The sequence below is a fragment of the Tachypleus tridentatus genome, chromosome 7, assembly GCF_004210375.1.
Source record: "Tachypleus tridentatus isolate NWPU-2018 chromosome 7, ASM421037v1, whole genome shotgun sequence".
NCBI lineage: Eukaryota > Metazoa > Arthropoda > Merostomata > Xiphosura > Limulidae > Tachypleus > Tachypleus tridentatus.
The window spans coordinates 70,236,252-70,262,741 of record NC_134831.1 but is presented as its reverse complement, the minus strand read 5'-3'; the positions used below and the strand labels follow the sequence as shown (position 1 = coordinate 70,262,741).

Below are 26,490 nucleotides of genomic sequence, written 5' to 3'. Positions count from 1 at the left end.
GCCGATCACTCCAGTTATACCAACATGTCTTGTTACATCATACTGAATGTCGTCACATAAGTTGACAGGTCTTCAGTGTGCATTAACGATGAGTGTCAGTGCTACTAGTCGCTGTGTTGTAAGTGCTCTCTCCACTTCTCACGATTCCGTCAATGTGAAAAGTAGGTCAGTTACTAATGACATTTTCAGATGCTCTAATAACCTTGCAAGGCAAGCAGTGGTACACTGGCGACCTCTGCAGCAGGTGGATAATCTCTCAGTGTTATTCTGGTGAAATGAACCCTTGCTTGTCTGTATCAGACAAAATATTAAAGGCAGGTCACGGTTTGTTTCACGACAGTGCACTAGGGAAAAATGTTCAGTTTGTGAATGAAAGGATAAAAAATTGACAGCTCTTTGATAAATCAAGCATACAATCCGATAGGGCAATGATGTGATATAATAATACACTGCCTAGAATAGTTTAATAGCGCTCGATTTTAAATACAGCTTTCATTTATCTACAGTTTCCTTTTTAATGGGGGCATTAAATGGTGACTGATTAAATAAGTGGCAGGGTATGTCAGATAAACAAGCCTAATATGCGACAAGGCATAGTGAAGAAACTTGTTGGATTACTAAATTCTAACGACAGAGTACCTTATTATTGGAATAAGACAGGCCTTCGGACACCTCAAAGTAATAATAATGTTATGCATTTTACCAAACAGTATGAACTTGTTAAACGAGCAAACTTCATCTGTCAGAAGTCTGTTAAACAAGCAAACTTTATCTGTCAGAAGTCTGTTAAACAAGCAAACTTCATCTGTCAGAAGTCCGATATTTTGGTAAAAAAAAAAAACGCTAGCTTTGTCGTATCACAAAATACAGTGGGAGAGACCTATAAAATTATATCCAAGTTAGAAACAAGTATTTCATTCTTTCACCGCCAAGCGATCGACAGGGTTATCGGACGATGTACCTTTTGCAGCATCCAATCTCTGGAGCCTGGCTTTAGTTACAATACTAGTTTTGCCGATCATGTCAAACTGATTTAGACAGTCATGTGACGTAGTCTGATCGCATTATTACATGTCTTCATGGTAATCATTTTCATCCATTCTTACCAATAACGTGTTGTAAGCAAAGGTTTATACGAAAAACCAGTTAAACAGTATGACCGTATCCAACTTTTGAAGTCAGCATCCGACTTCACAAATAGGCCTAGCGATTATTGCGCCAAGCATACGCTCACGGTTAGTGACGTGTTTGACAAGATCTGTAATGCAGTCATCGTTATGTTCGTTTTAAATGTAATGGAGATAGAGTATATTTCGAAAAACATAAAAAGTTCACGCAGTCGGTATTAGGTGTAATTAATGCTATTCTATATAAAACAAACGGTATTAGGTTTCATAAATGCTATTCTGTCATATATGCAAAGAATTAAGAAACCACTGGAAAAAAATCACTCAGAAAAAGACTCAATCGGGGCAGTTCCACCATAACTATTTACAATCATAGATTAGAAGTACCTGGATCAGAACATACTAAAGAGAAAAATACACAGAATTATATGAAACAAATAATCAATGTGTAAAACTATGGAGACAAGAATAAACAGAAGAATCAATAAAACAAATTCTTCAACATTTAATAACAATGAGAATAACGAAAATTCACCGGAAGTAAATAGTATCGCAAAAGAATAAATAGAATAATGTTTTAGTATAAATATCAACGAGTAAAGAAAATAGCAGAGAAAACAATAAACATAAACTTCACTACAATACCAGTCTATAACAGAAACGAATGCCCTCTGGAGTCCACAAGAAAGCGACACCATAACAGTTCTAACGTGAAATAAAGTCAATGTTTGTTTAATCAAGGACAAATAAAAACACACACACAGCTCCAAACTTTAGTGAAAGACTGCTACTGTAACTAACACAAAAAAAAAGAAATTGACTCGCCCAGATTCACAATTTCACACCCTTGCTTATAATGAAAGAATTATCATGAAAGGTCACGAAAAAATCAAACAAATGTTAAAAACCACAGAAACTCTAGTGGTTTTCAATAGTTGACAATTGTTCTTCCATAGTATGTAGGTTTGAAGGTGTTTGTGACACATTTCTTGACCAGTTAGTTGAATGTAAGGTCTTCTGTTGTCCTTACTCTTTTCTCAAGTGTGGTTCGTGTCTTATCACTTTAGTGTTAGTTTATTTTGTTGCGTGCTTGTTTTCACGTCATCAGCTATTTTATAGAGAAGAATATTAAAATATTAGAAACAATTCGAGCTGCTAGATCTGTTGTAATCTTTCCTTTAGTTAGATATATGGTAAATATGGCTATGTTGTAATATTTCATTTACCCAGTTATATGATAGATATGGGTCTGTTGTAATCTTTCATTTACCTAGATATAGGGTAGATATGAGTCTGTTACAATCTTTAATTTATTTAGATACATGGTAGATATAGGTCTGTTATGATTTTACCTTTACTTAGATATATGGTAGATACCGGTCCGTTATAATCTTTCATTTATCTCGATATATAACAGGGAAGGATCTGTTGTAGTCTTTCCTTTATCTAGACATATGGTAAATGTGGATGTGTTGTAATCTTTCCTTTATCTAGATATATGGTAGGTATGGGTCTGTTGTGGTCTTTTCTATATCTAGATATACAATAAAAATGGGTCTGTTGTAATCTTTCCTTTGCCTAGAATGCCCTAGATATATGGTAGATATACGCCTGTTTTAATCTTTCATTTATCTAGATATATAACAGATATAGGTTTATTATAATATATTATTTATCTAGATATATAGTAGGTATGAGTCTGTTGTGGTCTATCATTTATCTAGATATATAATAGAGTTGGGTCTGTTGTAATCTTTCCTTTATCGAGACGTATGGTAAATATGGATTTGTTGTAATCTTTCCTTTATCTAGATATATGGTAGATACAATATTCCTATTAACAGGAAAACATCCTTACGTGTTACGAAATCTATCCATTTTGCACACATCGTAACAACAACCAGAATAACTTCAGTATAAAATGATCAGTTTCAATATATGCACCAACGTATCAGCCCTCGAAATATTACAGATGCTCTGCCAGTTGGTTGAAAAATTGCTTTTAACTTATAAATAAATACTATCAACAACATGAAGGACTGACCATTATAATCTCATGCCTCAACATATATTTCTATGTTCTTCAAATATGATACCAGGTTAATAACTAGCGTATAGGATATTCATTAACTAGTAATTAATCTATAATAATTATTAATTAAATCGATGTGATCGTGTAGTTTGGTGATTATAGCAACGACTGATATCCTATCAGCACAACCTTACTGTAAACACTTTGTAGATCTATGAAGTACAGTTAGTATCCTAGGAAACAATATAAATAAGTATCATCACATCACAAAATTTATTATTTTAAACTGTGATAAAATGTATTCATACATGGCTCAGAAATTTTAATTTTTTTTAATGTCGCACAAAGCTTTTCGAGGGCTATCTGTGCTAGCCGTCCCTAATTTAGCAGCGTAAGACTGGAGGGAAGGCAGCTAGTTATCACCACCCACCGCCAACTTTTGGGCTACTCTTCTACCAATGAATAGTGGGATTGACCGTCACTTTATAACGCCTCCATGGCTGAAAAGATGGGCATGTTTGGTGCGATGGGAATTTAAACCCGCGACCTTCAGATTACGAGTATACCGTCTTAACACGCTTGGCCATGCCAGTCCGGCTCGGAAATGCAGTATGTATAGTTCATAATTGCTCGGAAATGACATTACATACAGAATGTATAGTTCGTAACTGTCTTAACGAAATTTTCTAACATTATCGTGAAACTTTTAAGCTGCCCGTTCTTATTACTTTACGTAAAAATTAGGTGAAAAAAAATACAACGTTTAAGGTATATTTTTCACACTGTAATACAAAGTGAAAAATGCATGTCGCAACTTCTCTGTCTTTTTTTAAAAAGTTCTGATTGGAAAAGTTGGAATCAAAGGAAAGTTTGTCCATTTATTGAAGTGTCAATTTGTACATAACATTCCACACTCCTGGAAAAGAGCGTCTCTGTCTAGTTCAATGCAGCAAACTCATCAATAACAATAAATTGGTATCTCCTGACATCGCTACTAGAGAATAATTAGGGACAGGTCAGAGTTCCAGGTATTTCTTTTATAGTCCAAGCGTAAGAAATTCATGCCAAAATCAAAGTTGTTATCAGATAGTTCTTTGTTCTAAAAATGAATACAATCTATGCTGTTACACTGAAATACGTCCACATCACTACGTATTTGTCCCATGTGATCTAACTTTTTATACTGTGGTTTCAATGGATCAAACGCTTTTTCCTTACTTGCAAAACTGATGAAACAATTTCGAAATAACCATTAGGTATGATAAGAGCATGCAGATTTGAAAGTCATTAGATATCCTACTTCCCTTGTATTTGATCTCTGAGCAATTGATTCACTTTGATTTCTGGAGATCGTTTTCTTGTTGCATTCATTGAGTGCCAAGTGTGTTTTTTTCGTTATCCACCCACTGATCATTTTCTGGTGAAACATATTAGACGCTTATTTCAAGTCACTCTCAGTCGCTGTTTTTAGCGAAAAATATATGAATCATTTGCCATGACTCATTCTTAGTTATTTTTCTTAATGATTAAAACGTTAACGCTTCATCTTAATTCGTTGTTGTGTTTCGGTTTGGTTTGTTTTGAATTTCGCGCAAAAGTACACGAGGGCTATCTGCGCCAGCCGTCCCTAATTTAGCAGTGTAAGACTCGAGGGAAGGCAGCTAGTCATAACCACCCATCATCAGCACTTGGGCTACTCTTTTACCAAAGAATAGTGGGATTGACCGTTATATTATAACGCCCCCGCGTCTGAAAGACTGAAAGCATGTTTGGTGTGGCATTGTAATGTACCGACTCTATTGTAGAATATATCAATCTTTTTATTTTCACTCTCTCTGTAATAGTTATAACCTAGTGCACATGTACCAACATTTTATCAAGACTCGTTCTTATTCCTTGTATTTGATTTGGAACAGTGTTTCTTAAAATTTTCCAGTTTGGCATACAAATATATCTTTACATTTTTTATCAAAGTACAAACACTGGCTTAATTAAAAAAAACACGAGAAAATCTATTAACAAAATAATTAATATTTTTCAGACTTACCTATTAATGGGAGGGAAGTGATTGTTCTTATAAAAAAAATGGAGGAGTGTCAGGTACAATTCTGTCAGTTTCAAGGTGTCCTCACCCTCGGTTGCTCACCATTAAGTGCCTTTTCGAGAATATCGGGGTCCTTCATCGCAATTCAGCTTTAACCTTCGTGACTTAATGAGTATCTATTACTAAGTTATTGTGATTAACTCTTAATTTCCGTGGCTTCGCGAGAATATTCTAGTTTTTTATCTCGACTTAGCCTTATAACTTAATCTGTTATCCCTTTATGGCCACTTACTCTTAAGTTTTTGCAGTTTCGTGTGGGTTTTGCTCTTCTATCAAGATCTCCCTATACTTTCATCTGTTTGGTTTAGTGAGCAGTGAATTAGTTCTCAGTCATTTTATATTATTTATTAATTTACTTTGCAGTTTGCTAAAATACGTAACATCTTTTATCATAACCACATCCAGTGTACATAATTTACTGTGAGGAACAACATTTTTCTACGTAAATAAAACAAATAAATATACTGCTTTGTATTTTACAGTGTAATATCTTTCTTTGCCCCCAGTGGCTCAACGGTATGTTTGCGGACTTACAACGCTAAAAACCGGGTTTCAATACCCATGGTGGGCAAAGCACAGATAGCCCATTGTGTAGCTTTGTGCTTAATTCAAAACAAAGACAAAAATATCTTTCTTTTTATCATTGTTTTGCCTTAGCTTTTGTTACTTACATCGTTTCACACTCTTTAGAACTGTTCTTAATTTCCTTTTGAAATATCTGTTTATTTTCAACTTATCAACATTATTACCACTTACTAATGATCACAACTTTATGTATTACAGGAGATCCAGTGTTGTTGACCCTAATGGCAATAGGATTTGCTGCAATTGTTTTTATCATTATTGGTTTTGGTCTCTATCGCCGACGAAAACGACAAAAAAAGCTACGAAGAATTCGGACGAGATTCAACAACTGAATATTATTCAAAGAGATCAACAGATTCGTCTATTTATGGATGTATTACGTAAGTGAAAATAACAATAAGTAATTACGCACAATAAACTGAAACCAAAATTAAATGTTTATGGTGATAACTAAACATAAAATATTTTGATGTCAGTACAAAACATGTAAGTTAGCTATTAGTGTTAAGTTCATATTTTATCTAAGCAAACAACAAAACAAATTGCTTGTGCTCAGAAACAGTAATATTCAATTTTTGCTATTATTTAGTTATTATTATACCATGATTCTAAGGAACTATTTTTCTTAAGCGTAAGGCTTTTCGAAATGTAGAGATATAGTGTATAATAACCGGGTTCTAAACATGGTCTAGCTCTTGGCCTTATGCTTCTAAGATATATAATCGACTTTCAACCATGATCAAGCTCTATACTTTGCGATTCTAAAGTTTGTTGGAAGTGTGAGCGGTAGGCCATACCAAAATGTATAAAAAGATAAAAGTATCAGAGTAAGAGAAGTTTGAAATGTGTCATAATGAGAATGTGAGACTGGTACACATATTAACAAAATCTCTCCAAAAGCTACTAAAATATAAAGTGTTGTAAGAAAAAGCTGTCTTAGACGTCATAAGTTCTAATAAATTTATAAGATATGTAAAGTGATTTTACATTAAACAAGTAGTAATTATGATAATCTAATTCTAAAACGTAAACAAGTGGTTATCATGAAAATCACAAAATTAAATTTAGTCACTTGAATCCTAACCGGTGCTGATTTAGAAGAGTGTTATGAATCACAAGAATCTGTATAAAAAGTGTTTATAAAACCCTGAAAATTTTCTAAAAAAACTGAAAGCCTGTTTTTTCGCTACACTAACAAGAAGCTGTATGGCTCAAATCAACGTATATATTCACCTACAACTCCCACAATATTATAATGAATCAATAAGTTCGATAAAACTTTACAGTACAATTTTCATAAGTCAAGTAGGATGACGAAAATTATTTACAGTATTAACAAATCTTATTTCTTAAAATAATCACTTATGAATAGATATATCAGAAGATGAAATCTCAAGTTGAGTGGTAGTGGGCAAAGACTTAGCATGAGACTTTGAGAATGACTGCAAACAATGACTTTAAAAATACCAGAATTAAGTAACCTACTTCAGCAATATTTAAAATGTCGACAAACATTTGTCTTTTAAATTACACTGAAAGCTGACACCAAAAGAACAAATTAATTTTATTAAAAACCAATATGTAGTTGGTGATAGTACCTTGTAGATTGAAACATGCATTTCTTCCTTTAGTTAGAAAGGCGAATTTAGATAATTCTTAATACAGCTGGTCCAGTATGGCCAGGTGGTTAAGGCGCTTGGCTCATAATCTGAGTGTCGCGGGTTCTAATCCCAGTTACACTAAACATACTCGCCCTTTCAGCCGTGGAGGCGATATAATGAACGATCAGTCCCACCATTCATTGGTAAAAGAATAGCCCAAGAGTTGGCGGTGGGTGGTGATGACTAGCTGTCTCCCGTCTCGTCTTACGTTGCTAAATTAGGGATGGCCCTCGTGTAGCTTTACGCGAAATTCAAAAACAACTAAACGTAACACAGCACAAGCGCTGCGGGCTCGTACATGAACATTACTCTATTACAAAAGACGAACATTAAAACTATACTTTCAAGACGTTGACACTTGTTGTTTGTTTTTTCATATTTAGACAAGAAAGACCTGTCGATTTTGTCACTTCAGCCATGCCTCTTACCGTTCTGCAGAGCCCGGACGAAACATCTTTATCATCTGGCTCATCTCCAGATGCCATAGTGTGGTCCAGGCTCTCCTTGATCGACAGTGGAACACTAGACCTCTCTGGTGAGTAGTGTTTAAAATTTGTTTAATTCTACACTGTGTAGCCTAAGTTTGTCTGCTTTAAATTAGCTAATCTGGAGCAGAAACCCGTATTTAATATAAATAATAATAACTTGAGTATTCATTCTTGTACAGAATCCTTGCTCTTCGACGAACTGAATTCGGATTTGTACAAAGTTGGCCAGGACGATAGTGGGGAGGAATTCATCTTTCCTGATGGCCACAGGGGTCGGATCTGGTTCAGTTTAGAGTTTGATGCTGTAAAGGAAAGACTCATTGTACATTTGATCAAAGGAAAGAACTTTCCTTCCAGGACGCTGGGTTCCGTCAATTACTGTGATCCGTTTATAAGGCGAGTAAGGCTAGGTACAGTGGGGAATGAAGATTCCTCTTGGCGTTCTTTTATTTCTTATTTTTTTATTATTGCTATCCGTTTATTTTCGTTCACACGTAAAACATCACAATTCTTCAAATATGATCATTTCCAGTATCCAAACACAAGAGTTGTGACCTCTGTTTTATTTCAATTCAAACAAATATTTATACAAATCTCTTATTTATTTTTGGGAACGACACAACTTATTCTAAGAATAGCTAAATTATTCATAGATAAATAAATTGTATTCCATTTATTTCCAAAGGAAGATTAGATTAATATTTTATTTCAGAAAATTGTTTGAGAGAGACTTCTTGTCACTAAATATACTACAATAAAACTTACATAAAACCAAATATGATATATTAAAATGTATAGTAATAAAGGAAATAGCAAAAAAATTATTTACCATTATATTCAATATAAAAAACATCGATATAATTTTAAACCAATATTGCTAGATTTAATGATCACTGAGGGTCTCTCATCTTCTATATTCATCTCAATTGTGTTTCAAGTGCTACCTGTTATAATTTATCCTGGACGAGTCTCCAATTTATTATGTCACGTGTTTAAATTTCAATAGCCGGAAGTTTTAATTTAAAAGTTGATTGAATTTTGATATGTGCCGCATTTATGATATTAATATTGATACACACAGTTTTCTTTCTTAACACAAATGTATTTTAGTATACAAATAATATTACAATTTATAATAATGGTTATTGCAAATATTGATTTATATACAAAAGTGTTACAAACTTTCAAACAATACTAAGTCTTCTATTTTGTCTGGATGAGCATATTAATTTTCAGACACAGGAACACTTTACTTGACGAGTAAGCTAGCTCCTTCACTGAGCACACGTAAGTCTTCACAAACGAAAAGATCTGATGTCCTAGTAGAAATATTAACGTTCGAATTTATGATAATTATCTAGAGTTAAACGGTTCATAATGTTCGAAATATATAAACGTTCCTGGTAAGATGTCTGTAGTTCATCAATTAATAAGCGTTTATCGCACTTAAAGCTTCCAGTATTTATAGTTTACTAACCGTAGCAAACCAACAACAATATATCACTGTCTCTCCGCTTGTTGCGATTTACAAATTTCAAGACGAGGTTCTAGAAAGCTCAGTTGGCAATAATACTGGCAATCACTATCACTTTACATGCACACGTCGCACATTGTTGATTCTAACGCTCGATTATCTTCTACAAATTTAGAGAATAAGCAATACGCGTTTAACAGTACAAGTTACATGCATTTCTAAATATGTATTTAACTAAAATAAACATCGACATTAAAAATAAATATACACTAGTAAATCGGTTACACAAGTATATATAAACAAATATATTATTGATTAAATGTACTTAATTTTATCACAGTTATTCTTTTCGCTTTTTATTTAGAGAAATGTAAATCAGACACCAAACATTTAAGGCCTGGTAGTCAGGTGGTTAAGGCGCTCGACTCGTAAGCTGAGGGTCGCAGATCCGAATCCCTTTCACAGAAAACATGATCGCTCTTTCAGCCGTGAGGGCGTTATAATGTGACGGTCAATTTCACTATTCGTTGGTAAAAGAGTAGCCCAGAAGTTGGCAGTAGGTGGTGATGACTAGCTGCCTTCCCTCTAGTCTTACACTGCTAAATTAGGGACGGCTAGCGCAGATAGCCCTCGTGTAGCTTTGCGCAAAATTCAGAAAAAAAAAAACCAATACTAAACATATATTATTCATACTATTCCTCATGACTAAGTGGTTAGTGTACTCGACTCGTAATCTGAGGGTCGCGAGTGCGATTCGCTGTCACGTTAAACACGATCGCCGTTTCAGCTGTGGGTAGAAGGATAGCTGGACCAAAAGTGATGACTATCTACAGTCTTACGCTGCTCAATTAGGAACGGCAGGCGTAAATAGAGGTGGTGTAGCTTTGTGCGAAATTCAAAAACGAACAAGCAAAATATTCTTCACAACATCTTGAAGATAGAATTTAATTTATATTTACGTTCCTTCTCTAGAATTTTCCTGCTTCCAGACGAAACTTGCTACTTTCAGACGAAAGTACTAAAGAAGACGTGCAACCCTAAGTTTGAAGAATGGTTCGTTTTTCAGGTAACATTGTGTGAAAACTTTATCTCACATGTATAATTTCAATGAATTAAATTTTGTTGCAAATTAACAAATACTTTGTTTCCTTAACTTTTGTAAGTTAAAAATTGCTGTACGATAACATATCATACGTTTTAAACATAAACATTGTCTGGCTATTCTTTGTAATTATACCTTGCACATTTGACCGCAAGGTGTCATAGGTCTTGCCGTTACCCCACTAAGGGGCATCAGAGGATAAATAATGAATAATGTTTTTATGTTGCATGTATTTTTTTCAAAATTTTTGGTAATATATAATCAATTGTCGGATAAAGCTTCTTGAAAATATTAAACTGTCTAGTCTTAGTAGCAAAACAAACAATAATGTAATAAAGGTTCAGTTTGCTGGACTCACAGTCTGAGAGTCATAGGCTCGAATCACCGTCTCACCAAATATGTTCTCCCTTTTAGCCGTAGGGGCATTATAATGTGAAAGTGAATCCCCCTATTCATTGGTAAAAGAAAGCCCAAGAGATGACAATAAGTGATGATGACTAACTGCCTTCCCTCTACTCTTACGCTGCTAAATTAGGGATAGCTAGAACAGCTAGTTTTCCCGTAGCTTTGTGCTATATTCAACACAGTCAAACTTTATTTGTGTACCTCAAAAGTAATAAAATTTAGGGGCTCGACAAGATATTAATTAAGATACTCACCGAAATTTAATTTTTGGATAAAATTCGCAATCATTCTATTATGTATATATATATATATATATATCAGTTTATAAAACCTAAATTAAAAACGGTATGTTTTATTACAGTGAATTATATATTTTGTTACGTATTATAATTTTAAATAGCCTAAAACTGAGTAAAGTTGTAATTTAGAGTTAAAAGCTAAATAAATGTCGATATGTGTCCAGTTTGTGTCACTTGCCAACAAGATTGATACAATAATTTCTTTCCTTAAAGTTAATAAAAATATATTTTGATATAAAAACAATAATACATCTTACAATAACGGTCATTACAAATTAAGATGTATGTACAGAAATTTTACAAACTGGCAAACAATATCGAGTCTTCTTTCTGGTCTAGAACTTACTTGATGTCTTATTGAGGGTTCACGGTGAGCGAGTTGATTTCGAATCAATATTGGTACAATTCACTTAACAAAAGCTATCTAACTCTGCGTTCTTCGTTCTTAGCTAATTACATGTTAAGTTTTCACCGGTTAAGTTATATAATATTTTCGTAAAAAATATTGTCCAATGTAAATCCACTGAAATTAAATTATTTGTATTGTTCCTAATTTGCGAACGTCTCTGGTCAAGTATCTAAAGTTCCCGATTAATAAGCATTAATCACAATTATAGCTTCCAAGATTTATTGTATACCAACAATAGCAAACCCACAATACATACTCGCTGTGCCGCATCGCGTTGGTTATATTTATAGGTGTAAGGAGAGTTTCTAGAAATTTCAGCTCAGGCAACAATATAGACGATACATTAATGTTACACAATTAACCCGTTGTGATGTGTCCACGACAGAGATCGAACCCAAAATTGTAATGATATAAGCCACGAGATTATTGCTAGCACTATGAGTAAGAAAACATATTTATCAAATGTTCGAGAATCATATTGATTTGCAATAATTATTTCTAGCATGTACAAAACATATCTCCCTTAGCCTGGTATGGTCTGATGGTTAGGGCACATCTGATTGATAAGTTGCAGGTTAAGGATTTGAATCCTATCACCCAACCGCTCGTTTTTTAATCCTCGGGGCCGTTATAATATAACGATCTATCTCACTATATATATTGCTAAATAAATATTGTTGCCTAAGTGTCGGCAGTAAATTAGGAAAGGCTTGCGCAGATAGCCCTTGATTGGCTTTGTGTAAAATTCAACAAACAAGTACCTTCGAATATTTCAATTTTAACTGTCATAGATTTTTCTTCCAATTGACTGGCTGTTGATGATAGACCTGAACTAGTATTATCCAGTCTGGAATTTTTTATTTCTCTTATACACAGAGTAACTTGGGCCCGGCATGGCCAAGCGTGTTAAGGCGTTCGACTCGTAGTCCGAGGGTCGCGGGTTCGAATCCCGGTCGCACCAAACATGCTCTCCCTTTCAGCCGTGGGGGCGTTATTATGTGCGGTCAATCCCACTACTAGTTGGTAAAAGAGTAGCCCAAGAGTTGACGGTGGGTGGTGATGACTAGCTGGCTTCCCTCTAGTCTTATACTACTAAATTAGGAACGGCTAGCGCACATAGCCCTCGAGTAGCTTTGCGCGAAATTAAAAAAACAGACAAACAAACACAGAGTAACCTGCTTATTCGTATAATTTTCACCCATTTTTCCAAATTCGTTTCATGAATGAAGACTTGCATCTTTTTAGTAGAAGCCACCAAAGTCTTAATTTCTCTTTAAAGTTTATTTTTATCATCATGAAGTCCTTGTCTAAGAAACGGATTTACCATGTGCGGATCCAGAAGAAAGGTTTAAAAGGCTTCACTTTTTATTGTTGTTGTTGCTATTTTCATTATTAAATAACATTATAATTTAATAATATTGCAAACCTAGAAGCTTTCTTTTTCGAATGTCAGCCATCTTTCACTGGTGACTAGCCTAGTATTACACTTGCACATTGTCTTGCTACAAGCCGTCCTTCACTGGCTCAGCAGTAAGCTTAAAGACTTATAATGCTACAAACCGGGTTTCGATCCCCTTCGTTGGCATAGCACAGATAACTTATTGTGTACCTTTCCACTTAGCTACAAACAAACAAAAAACAAAGTTAGGGCCTTCTTTTATGGTTTAGTTACTTTAATTTGTTTTTTTTTAAATAATTAAACTAAAATGGGTGAAAAATCCACTGTGACAAAACCTTCTTGTAAAAGTAAAGACAAAGTGCTTTTATTACATTACACTTACCTCTTTCAATTGTTAACCAAACATTTTGAGATTTCAATACAGTTCAAGGCTATTTTTGATTAAACAGATTCCCGGCAAAGCAATGGAAGAACGAGCCTTGAAGTTCTCCGCCTTCGACAGTAACAGAGGAAAGCGACACAGCTTCATAGGTCACGTCGTCTATACACTGAAGTCCTCTGATTCTACAACCAATGGAAACTTGATTATCTGGAGAGACTTGGAGAAAAACGTAGATGAGGTTTGATTTACCAAGTTTTTCATGTGTTTAAAAGCTCTGCTGATTGTATTTAATTTAAAAAATCAGCGACAAGGACACCAGGTACTTTGTCTATATGCAACTACTTTGATCAATATATTTAACCTTTTGCTGTTTTTTAGGTGAAGTAAGACTTTTCTTATATGGATTTAGCTAAAAAAATATATAGAAAAGTTAATTACCAGGAATAACTGAGTTGAGGTTAACCACAAAATTATGAAAATATGTATTATGACGTACAATCAACTACGTTACTTCTTTGTAAAAAGTTCTTTACTAAGTGCAACTCTAACATATAATTGTTTTAACTGTTGTCTTGCTTTAACTTTGAAAATTATACATCAATATTTTGGAAAGCATAATAAATATTTAAAAATAAGTAACACGCATGTTTCTTAATTGTCAGGCTTTTCGTGTGCGTGTGTCTTTTTCAACAGCGAAAATTATTTTATGTTAAAATTCCACGTTACAAATCCATGTTAAATGTATTTGAATATATATATTCATTAAGAAGGGTCTGTGGTATTTTAAATATTATTAGATAAGCCCAATAATGGCAATAGGATCGACCAGTAAATTTGAGAGTGAGCTGAATCTGAAAATTAGAGTGAGTTTTTGTGTGGAAAAAAGTTATAAATTTGAGAAAAAGAACACAACATTTACTACAATCAAATTAAAAAGTAAATGCAGCGTGTGTAGTTGTGTAAACAAGCAGACACTCGCTTCTACAAGATTGTTGAATAGATTCATTGGTTTTTCAAGATGAATCTCTGGTGAACTAGTTGCAATAAAAACCATGTGGAACTGAGAAAAAATAGTTGCTTCGATTCTAAGAGAAAGCTCTTTTTCTTTCTGTAACGAAATAATCACCACGTGATTATTGTTCTTTCACGGTATTCGTCGGCTGTAGCATATAAGCATTATTCATTCAGCCAGTAAAAAACGTTGCAGGTGTTAACCCTTCTAATACTTACGTGAACTATACTGCAATATCCTCTCAAACACAATAAATATTACCTGCTATAGAGAACAAAGTAATCAGAACAAGGAAACCTCAACGGTTTTTGGACCACATGTTTAGGCTAAAATTGTGTAGAATCTAGATAAACGAACATGTTTAATGTGTTATATTAATAACACCAGGAAGAAAATATAAGATATCCTGCATATCACATATCATGATCACAAGCCACCTACGTTAACGCCAACCTTGGCTTTTTTGAGAAACATGCGTTAAAGAAGTTTCCAATTTATTCTCACCATTGATACAAAAGTTCTACTAGTTAATAACTACCGCAAGATTTTCTAAAATAGGGTGTTTAGGAATTTCATTATCTTCTTTCCACCCTCCCGCGATTAATTATCTATGAAATACACAGCACAGCTAGATTCAGATAGAGGAACTTTTTGATACTGCACTATGACGAAGTTGTTAAAACTGCAGAAATGTCAGGAGGCGCTGGTAGCAGTGAAAAAGCTATGGCTGATTATATGAAGTCACTAGAGAGAAGAGAAGCAAGACGACAAACGTTAGGCATAGCTTATTAGAATTAACTTCCTGTGTTCGGGGTCGCCGGGTGGCTGAGATAAGTAAACCCAATATTCGAGAAAACCCACTTTCACAGGAAAGGCGCCGAGTAATCTACCTGTTCTGAGTCCAAGCTGAAATTATAAAACAACGTGAATGAAATATAATAAGCAATTCTTTATGAGTATTTTAGTATTGCGTCAATGTTAATTTAGAAGCTAAATATTTGTTGTATGGGACAATTACTTTATGTATTGCGTTTGTCATGGTATGTAGGACGGCAGTTAATGAATTTCTTACTTTTATTTTAAAATAGTATAGATGTTAATTTTTCGTTTAGTGACTGAAATTTATAAATTTAAGAGGCCTTAGAGATAACAGAAAAAATCTGTTTTGTTGAGCTTGTAGCTTGTTTATTGCAGGTGATCTTCCTAAACATACTCCATCAGCGGGCGTAGACAACCTGAGTAGATTTTAATAATGGTTCATTATTTACAGCCTTTATCCTTTCGTACAATGTCCTCAGATATGTGATTCGTTTAGCAATAGACTTGTTTGCATTTCTGTAAAGTTCAGCCCATGTAAGGTGGTTATTGAAGGTGATACCACGAAACTTGGTCGACGAGCATAGTTTTCTTTCGGTATTTTTTTAGTTTTAACTTGACTCTTTTTAATGTCTGAGCTCAGAGTAAGTCATTATATTGTTACTTTGAACTAGACAAACTAATGTATTAAACAATGACCTGCCAAAACAACACATCTTGTATGCTGATAAAAATTTTCAGTCTAGAGTGAGCACATTTACGTTTACTTCATGTCGGTGGACTCTTAAACATGCAATCACTGAACAGGTAGGCCCCATACTCAAAGTACGGAATGCAACCACCACCATAACGCCCAAACAGTTCCTTCACATCAGTACTGATAGTCTTTGACCTAGTAAAAATAAATTAATCTTTATATCATGGGAGGGTGTGATTTATGCACCCCATCTCGTCGTAAATGCCTACATTTAATAAGAACATTTCATATACAAATATTAGATGCCAAAAATGAAAGTTGGTCTTTTTATCAAATCATATTTCCGATACTTTTATACGATCCAATCAAGTCAATCCTTCACAGCAACTTTTATCAATTCGGACATCTCATTATATCCTATACTATTACATCCTTATTATCTTTAGTACAATCATATACAGTACACTACAAGTAAGAAAGCACTATGAAGTTCACATATCAGTTTTCCATATTCCAAGTAGCTTATAATATTTCCTCTGTCAGATTTTTAGTTCACAATATTTTCACATTTTGAATACTCGTCAGTATTACTACTCTATATTTGTGGTGTCTAACTACATTTATGTTTACTTAGTTTTCTTACATAGCACGCTGTGTAGGCTATGTTATGTATTAAAATTCATATCTCCGAAAAACACGTAGGTTCAAGAAACTCTTGATACAACATGATGAAAACCCTGTAACATCGGGTTTTATGTTCATCATTACGTGTTAAAATAGTGTACGGATACTTCTCACATGGCGAGGTATTCAGCCTCTAACAGAACTAAATAGTTTCGTCTATACGGTATCATCCTAAGGTAAGAACAATGTTTAATGACTTCAATAACATGCATGTTTTCCTAATTCGCTAATAAAAATTTAGTACACTACTTCAGAAATAGTACGTCTCATACACCAAAACACTTTCGTTGTTCCACATGTTCGATGTGTAGAAAAAGGGAACAAACTAGAAGTAAATAAAAAGTCTTTTAACATTTCGCTTAAAAATACGACGCTTTACAAAAAAACTTATTTGTCTAAGTTAAGCACAAAGTTACACACTTGGCCATCTGTACTTTGGCGTTGTAAGTCCTAAAACATACCGCTGTGCCACTGAGAGTAAAAGAGGCTAATTAATTAATTAAGATGTTTTTCTAAGAATTGAATTTATTATTTTTATTCTAATACTTTTTACTGCACGATTGACCCGAATCTTCTGTTGTTTTCATACTTGATATTTCACATACAATAAAATGTTAGTTCATGTTTTATATGTGGTTAAAACATCTCTACACAGATTAAACCCTTCTATGAAATATGTTTATGGCATTTTAAACAGCGATTACTGAAATATTCTTTAAATTGAAGGTTTCTTCTTCCAACCTTGGTGCGTTACTGGTCAGCCTGGTTTACAGTCAAACTCTGGAACGTTTAACTGTTACAATACATGAGGCTCAAGGTCTTCAGCTACCAGAGAATTCCTGTTTCATAGGTGAGTGGATTAGATCGTCATCATATAAAAGTTGCTATAACTTTTATACCACTACTGGATTTTTATTTGTTTGTAGTTCAGCAGAAAGCTACAAGTTGTTGTTCGTTATTAAACGCAAAGCTACACAAAAGGCTATCTGTGCTCTGCCCACCACGAGTATCGAAACTCAGTTTCTGGTAGTATAAGTCTGCAGATATACCACTGTTCCACTAGGGGACCAAAGTTGTGCAATGGTCTATCTGTGGTCTGCCCACCATGAGTATCGAAATCAGGTTTATAGTATTGTAAGTGCTGTGCCATGGACATGGTGCTGTGCCACTGGAATCACTACTAAATTATCCCACAGTCTACCTAAACATTTTTTATCCTACGTGAAATGTCAGCATGTTGTTTACTATATATATATCATTTTTATGATAAGTTATGACTGATGTGATAGGCTTACTGTATTGCTTGTTTGTAGTTAAGTACAAAGCTAAACAATAGGTTATCTGTGCTCTGCCCACCACTGGTATAGAAACTCAATTTCTCACGTTGTAAGTCCGTAGACATCCCGCTGTGCCACTTGAGAGTGGCCTAAGGTACATAAGACTGATCTTAGCACATTATAAATAGCAGACAATGCTAAATCTAACACAGCAACTAATTATTAGTCCAGTCAGTTTAGTACTATGTCACTCATTGACAGGCCTACCGTCACAGCGAACTGACTTTATCTTCTACCTCAAAATATTAAATTAAAATGACAGAATTATTAAGGCCCTAATATAGTTTCTGTTATTGACCCAGTTATTTTGTTTTATGCCGTAAGAACAATTAAACATTTTAATTTGCGGACCATCTGAATTTGTTTTTCATCTTCGCATACCACAATGAAATCTATACACCGTGCTGTCACTTTCTCTTCACAAATATGCAACCTTTCCACGAACCGTAGACTGACAAATGCTGGGTTAAATTGTAATGGAAACTTCAACTCGTTTAAATACCGACAACAAAAGGTAAAAGTTAACCCGAACAACATTTACCGACAGGTTTGTTTTGGAATTTCGCACAAAGCTACTCGAGGGCTATCTGTGCTAGCCGTCCCTAATTTAGCAGTGTAAGACTAGAGGGAAGGCAGCTAGTCATCACCACCCACCGCCAACTCTTGGGCTACTCTTTTACCAACGAATAGTGGGATTGACCGTCACATTATACACCCCCACGGCTGGGAGGGCGAGCATGTTTAGCGCGACGCGGGCGCGAACCCGCGACCCTCAGATTACGAGTCGCACGCCTTACGCGCTTGGCCATCCCAGGCCAGTTACCGACAGGTTAACTTCACAAATAAATTATGCTTACTTTCTAGTTTTGTATCTTTATCAGACCACAAACTCAGTGTTTACAGTTACAGTTGGATTAACCAAAAGCGAAATAAGCAGATGCCTATTATTCCATCCTATCAAGTGATCCTAGTTTTCTAATAACTTTCTAAAATAATTTTTAACTTTGAAACTGCAGTATTCTAAATTTGAGAAAGATGCTAAATAACTGACTAACTGGTTGATAGTGACAGATAAAATGACTGAATCGTGGACTGTTCATTTCTGAGCTGACTAATAAACCTGCTGACTAAATAACTCGGTTCAAAGACTCAGTAACTAGCTTCAGCCTAACACGTTTTTATTATATATGGTTCACCGTATTTCCTAAACTTTGAAGAAGTTCTAGACATTAAAGCCAGGCCCACCAAATTAGGTTAAATATCCTGACTGAAAAGTAATGCAAATTTATGTACACATCTTGATTATCGATTTTTTTGTATTTGATTGAATCGATCAAACTATGCAAACGTGACGCCATCGTGTCACCATATTGAAAGCCATATAAAGCCTGTTGTTATCTTACTGAAAAGCACTTACAAAATGGACGTGTGACGTACGAAACTTTCATTAGTTTCGAGTTTGTATATATACTACGGTATGTTGATATAATGTTTGAGAAGTAGAGTTTATATTGTCGTCAGACTTTATACATTTGGTTACTCTGAACAACATTTAGATACATTTTACGCTTCAATTTAATTTACAAATTGACAGATCTAGTATGAATAAACTCGATCATCTTATCAATAAACCTTTTATACAAAGACTGGGTTCATTTTTATCTTTACTAGTATTCCAAATATGTTAGACTTCGTTAAATATCAAAGCTTTATTGGATGTAATCGAATAATTAAATGTTTGGATGGAAATTTGTTAATTTGATTTCCAACTTCTAGTGATGCAATCCAGGTTACCCTGATAACGAGGATGAATGAATTATTAATTTATTTACTATGTTTGAATATATCAAGTATTGTTGTTTTAGATATAACTTCAAATGCACATAAGAATAAATATTATAAACCTTCATAATAACATTAAGTTTTTAGCATCTTTACATTATCAAACAACATTAATTTGCGGTTTACAGGATGCACGTTCTACATCAGGGGTTTCTAAATTTTATTATCTCGAGATCCCTCATGACAATAGGTACCCTGACAAAGAATTTCACTAACAGAATCCACAGAAATGGAGTAACATTTATATATATTTTAATTACTGTTTCCTCAGCGTTACCCTTTCTTGTGTTGTAACATAACGTTTTGTTAATGACGCTCTTCTGAGGGCTAAGCGAGGCAGCTGTCCCTGGCGCAACCAGGAAGGGGACGCAGAGCTCCAGCTATTTTAAAAGATATTTGAGAACTAAACCTGATAATAGAGTTTGAGAAAATTTCCTCATGCTCTTTTATTTTCAGATATTATTATAAAAAGGGTTGTTTTTGCCTTATATAGATTATATAAATTGTGGTTGGGAGTGGGGAGTGCAGTTCGTCACGTTTGTGTCAGGGGTAAAAATACTTAAGCACTGCGTTATAGAGTCACTATTGGAAAATACTATATTGGTATGAGCTGCGTCCATCCTATAATCATATTGTCACTCTTCACCCCCTTTGAGACTCGTTAACCACAGTTTGGGAACATGCTTGAAATAAACGTAGCGTCGTAGCTTCTCACAAATTAGTGAATTCAAATCTTAAAAATTAATTTTTTGTGTAAAGGATTTACAGTTATACATCTGTTTTAATATCTACGTTTGTTTCATCATATTGCATGTAACGTATTATTAAATGTATACTGTGCAAGTCCCGTCCGTTCCTTAAATTTGTAGAAGATTCTTGAGTGTAAGAATCAACATAAAATTAATTCGCTCTTCGTGGACCTGGAGCATCAGTAAAAGATTTAGCTTCAGACCAGATATAAAACTTAATATAGATTGTAAGCTTATAAAGCATTTATATATAAATTATTATTTGTAATAACTTTTGTTATAAATTATATTATTGTTTGTATATATTAAAATATATTTGTATTAAGATAGAAAATAGTATGCAACAATCTTGTTCAAAAATATCATACATTTAATATATGTATGGACATTTAATTGACTTCTATATAAATATTTCTGGCAATTTGAAATCATAATATGTAATGTACATAACACAATAAATAGGAGACTCGTCCGAGATAATTTATAATACGTAACAACCGAAAAACACAAGCTCTTAATCACTAATTAGTATGGAAAACATCCTTAAAACTAACTCTTTATAATAAACTATTTCAGCAAAGTTACATTAGGCTATCTGCTGTGCCTCCCACGAACAATGTAACCCTAAATATCAGTGTTGTAAGTTCTTAGTATTAACGCTATCCCATCAGAGAAGGGGAATTTCTCACTTCTATTTACAATGCTTGTTTCAGGACTCGAAAAATTCAAGAATAGAGCCTATAGAAACTAAAATGTTTTGTACAGATAAAATATTCGCTATAGGAGTATATGGTTTAAAGCATGCGCATTTTACACACGTAACATACGAGTAATTTTATGGTTTTTTTCGTCATAATCAACTTTCTAAAAATTCGTGAGAGTCTCTCTTTATACTTAAATATACTTACACTTAGAACATGAACGTGTAATTCTAGAAAACTTATATATATGATTTCTGTATGGTTATGGGTTTTACAGATTCTTATGTCAAGTTAACGATGCTGGTGGACAATAAACCAGTGAAAAGAAAGAAGTCCGTCATGGTAAAAAAAACAACTGACCCAAAGTACAATGAAACCTTTATTTTTCGCCTTGCTCCTAAATGTGTCAACACAGCCAGTTTGCTCCTGCAAGTAATCATGGCAAATGGAAATTCAAAAGGTGTGTTATATGAATATTCTAGAATAAGGAAGGAAACCACAATGGATTTTATTTTTTTAATTATTCGTTTTATCTTTTTTATTATTTGTTTTTGCACATAAACATTTATAGATATAAACCAAAGAAATCAAACACAAAGACTTGATAACGAGGAATCCACTTCTTAAAAAATAAAAGTTTTCAGCCGGCTTGAATGAGTAATGATAAAACTTTATTCTAAACGTACGACGTTTCGCCAAGATTTTGTCATCCTCAGGTATTGGAGGATGACAAAATCTTGATGAAACGTATTACATTTATGATAAGGTTTTTTTCATTATCCAATCAAATCACGGCCTGGCATGGCCAGGTGGTTAGGACATTTAATTCGTAATTTGAGGGTCACGGATTCGAATGCTCGTCACACGAAGCAAGTTCGCCCTTTCAGCCGTGAAGTCGTTATAATGCGAAGGTCAATCCCACTATTCGTTGGTAAAAGAGTAGTCCAAGAGTTGACGGTGGGAGGTGATGGCTAGTTGTCCTTCCTCTACGCTTACACTTTTAAATTAAGGATGGATAGCGCAGATAGCTCTCGTGTAGCTTTGCGCGAAATTTAAAAAGAATCAAGCCGTCTGAAAAGATTTAAAAGGCATAAGTCTAATCGAAGGCTGTTGTTTATTTTGATGGGGGTATTATGGAGATATATGATTAATATTTCTAACTAATTATATCACACTTTTGTGATTTTAATAAATGCTGGCAGTTGTGATGTTATTTAATTATAATTACGTTTAATGAGCACAGTTTCATTATTGGACAAATTAAGAACCTATTTCCAACAACAATAGACGTTGGGAGCACTGAAATATTTTTGTTGTTTCGTTTCTATTAAAACCTAACTTTATATCCTGCTGTAGTTGGACGTTTTCTTAGTTAAGCACTACTTCTAGCATAAAGATTACCTGTGAATAAATATTGGTCTCTTAGCCTTCATTGTCCTCCAATCTATGCAGTCTTTAGGTAAAGTCGTCGCTCTTGTGATAACAAAATACTGTTATGGTAATTACGAAAAAAAATCATTTAATCTTTCAACGGTTTATTTGGGAACTTTATATCCGCTGCTAGGATGGAACGCAAACCACTGGTTATTGGTGTTTTATATATATTATTTCTAACAATGAAGCAAGGATTGTACTATGTACCTCTTAGAATAAATTAAACAGTACGTGAGATGGATATTGGAAACACTATCAGCTGTTGGAATACGATAAAAGGTACATTTGGTTGTTTAATCTAAGATTATATTAACTGTTGAAATAAATTAATCGTTAGATTGATGAGTATTATCATTTATTAGTTTAAGGCCGTCTCGACAAAATGTTTGGCCCTCTGCAAGGTGTTATTCAATTTACATATAGGCCCTTATAATACATAAATTTGACGCGAAAGTGTGAAATTTGTCATATCTATGTAGGTATGTAAATTTTTTTTTTCATTTCGATGTTTTTTTTAATGTAATGATTAAACTGTAACTATTTACTTTTTAATATCTTGCTACAACTCTTAACCTTAATTAGAAATGAATATCTGGAAAATTTTAATTTAATATATTTTCCAAAACAGTTTGTTTGTTTAGAATTAAGCACAAAGTTACACAACGGGATAGCTGAGTTCTTCCCACTACGGGTATCGAAATCCTGCTTTCAATGATGTGAGTCCATAGACATACCGCTATGCTACTGAAGGACTAATTAATAGAGAACTTTTTAAGGAGAAAACGTTTTGTATCGAACATGCGTCTGTATTATGTATCACTTTCACACGTAATTTCATGTTCAATATTATTAACTAGTAACTACCTTCTGTTAACTATAACTTCACTAAATTATCCCCAGTTGTACATCAGCATGTCTGCGTACTTACAACGCTAGAAACCTGGTTTCGATACCCTACTTTGTTTATTTGTTTTTCGAATTTCGCGCAAAGCTACACGAGGGCTATCTGCGCTAGCCGTCCCTAATTTAGCACTTGTAAAACAAGAGGGGAGGCACCTAGTTATCATCAACCACCGCCAACTCCTGGGCTACTCTTTTACCAACAAATAGTGAGATTGGCCGTCACATTATAACGCCCCCACGGCTGAAAGGACGAGCATGTTTGGTGTGATGGGGATTCGAACCCGCGACCCTCGGATAATGAGTCGAGTGCCTTATCTACCTGGCCATGCTGGACCTTGATACCCTTAGTGGGCAGAGCAAAAATATCCCATTATGTAGCTTTACACTTAATTTCAAAACAAACAAACAAACAAAACTTGACTAAAATATCACTTTGAAACTGTGCATGTAATACACATAATTAAATAATTTATCCACGTCAATTTTACAAATTTTTATTTTTTATTAACTTTGGGTGTTACTTTCACATCTCCCCCCAGTGGCTCAGCGGTATGTCTGTGGACCTACAACGCTAAAAACCGGGTTTCGTTACCCATGGTAGGCAGAAGATAGATAGCCCATTGTGTAGCTTTGTGCTAATTCAAAAAAACAAACAAACATATCTTTTATTTATCAGCTGTTAGCGGAAGGCCATATGAAATTTATAACAATTTTGGTGTCTTAACAATTATAACAGACAGTAATTGTGTCAATAATCTGATTTGTGTACGCTTAAAAATTGAAAAATGCAAAGTAAAATATGTATACATATTGCAAATGATGGAATTTTGAGAAATTAATTGCTGAATACTCAAAATAGTTTTAAGATTGTTAGTTTTGTAGTTAAGTGCAAAACTGCACAATGTGCTATACACTGCTGGCCAAAATCTTAAGGCCAATGAACATAAAGAAAAAATATGCATTTTGCGTTGTTAGACTCAACCACTTATTTGAGTAGAGCTTCGAAAGATGAAAATAAGAAAAGGAAAAAAAAACAAAAAAACTTACACATTTAATAGGAAAAATGTGAACACTATGAAATTATCTTAAATACCAGCTGGTCAAAAGTTAAAGACCATACCAAAAAGAAATCCTAAACAGGGTAGGAAATGCCCAACAAGAGGTCTCAGTAGTGAGTTGCACAGCCGACATTGCGAATAACTGCAAACGTTTGCTTTGGCATGGTCTATATGAGCATTTGCAGAAGGCTGGCTGGAATGTTATCCCAAGTGGTGAAGATGGCTTCACGAAGATCATGCACTGTTTGGAATTGACGTCCATTTCTATAGACTTCCGTTGCCATCCACCCCCAAACATTTTCAGTGTTGTTCAGTTCGGGCGAACACGCTGGATGGTCCAAAAGAATCACGTTATTCGCCATGAAAAAGTCCTTTGTCCTGCGGGCATTGTGGATTGCAGCGTTGTCCTGCTGAAAGATCCACTCATTTCCACACAAGCGAGAGCCTTCAGTCAATAAGGATGCTCTCTCCAACATGCCAATGTAGCCAGCTGTTGTTAAACAGCCCTGTATAATCTAAAGCTCCATTGTTCCATGGAAGGAGAAAGCACCCCAGATCATGATGGAATCTCCTCCACTGTGTCGTGTAGAAAATGTCTCCGGTGGGATATCCTTATCGTGCCAGTAACATTGGAAGCCATCTGGATCATCCAGGTTACATTTTTTGTCATCAGAGAACAAAACCCTCTTCCACTTTTCTATGTCCGATGTTTGGTGCTTCTCAGCAAAGTTTAACCGAGTTGTTTCGTGGTGTGGTCTTTGAAAACGTTTACGGTTTTAAAGCCTTTCTCTCGCAGGTGCGTTTTATTGTTCTTGAGCTGCATTCTGCGACCGTAAGGGCCTTAATCTGATTTGACGATCGACTGGTGTCTTGCGGGGACGACCCGTCGAATCCTCCTGCTCAACGCCGGCGAAATTTTCTTGGACAGACCACTTGAAATTCTCGTTCCGTATTCCTCAGGGTCTTTTAAGAAATTTGCAACAGCAGTTTTAGTACCCCCAATCTCACCAGCGATGGCACGTTGAAAGAAACCTTGTTTTTGCAGCTCGACAATTCTGCCACGTTCAAACTCTGTCAACATTTTAGCCTTTGCCATGTTTTAACTCAATGTAACACAAGAGATGTTGACAACGTTAATGCTTGAACACAAACAACTAAGTTTCGTTACGTGTTTACCGATTAACGCTTCGTTTCAGTATAGTCTTAAACTTTTGACCAGCTAGTATTTAGGCTAATTTCATAGTGTTCACATTTTCCCTATTAAATGCTAAAAAAGTTTTTTATTTCCATTTTCCCTTTTCTTATTTTGATCTTTCGAAGCTCTACTTAAATAAGTAGTTGAGTCTAACAACGCAAGATGCATATTTTGATTTTATGTTCATTGGCCTTAAGATTTTTGCTAGCAGTGTATGTGATGTGTTAACTACGGGTATCGAAATCCGATTTTTAACGTTCTAAGACCTCAGACATACACTTGACTCACCAGAGTAGAGCAGAGTAACTGAAAATAAATAGGACAAAAATTTAATATTAACGGAAATTGTTGGTTATTCGTATAATCGCTATAAGAATAACGATTAACGAACGATCCTTATTCTCTGTTAAAACTTTTATTTTTTCTATTTATTTGGTCAGTTTTATATATCCGTGTACTGAAAACAACATCTATAAACTTTCATTCTAGCCATATCCCTGATAGCTATCACTGCACTGTTACGAGAAAACTACAATAACAAATTTATAAAATGTAATTCTTACTTTGGTCTACAGGGAAGTGTATAAAACTGTCA

General features: G+C 34.5%; 1 protein-coding gene across 1 annotated transcript in view; it reads left to right on the top strand.

The window, feature by feature from the left end:
- Positions 1-26,490, top strand: part of LOC143255927 (synaptotagmin-15-like) — a 36,617-nt gene that overhangs the window by 8,984 nt on the left and 1,143 nt on the right. Inside the window, exons 2-8 of the mRNA XM_076512360.1 lie at positions 6,047-6,228; positions 7,893-8,044; positions 8,177-8,393; positions 10,444-10,537; positions 13,535-13,705; positions 17,403-17,526; positions 21,583-21,765. Of these exons, the coding sequence (XP_076368475.1) occupies positions 7,927-8,044; positions 8,177-8,393; positions 10,444-10,537; positions 13,535-13,705; positions 17,403-17,526; positions 21,583-21,765 (907 nt within the window). The 5' untranslated portion in view covers positions 6,047-6,228; positions 7,893-7,926. The remainder of the gene's footprint in view (positions 1-6,046; positions 6,229-7,892; positions 8,045-8,176; positions 8,394-10,443; positions 10,538-13,534; positions 13,706-17,402; positions 17,527-21,582; positions 21,766-26,490) is intronic.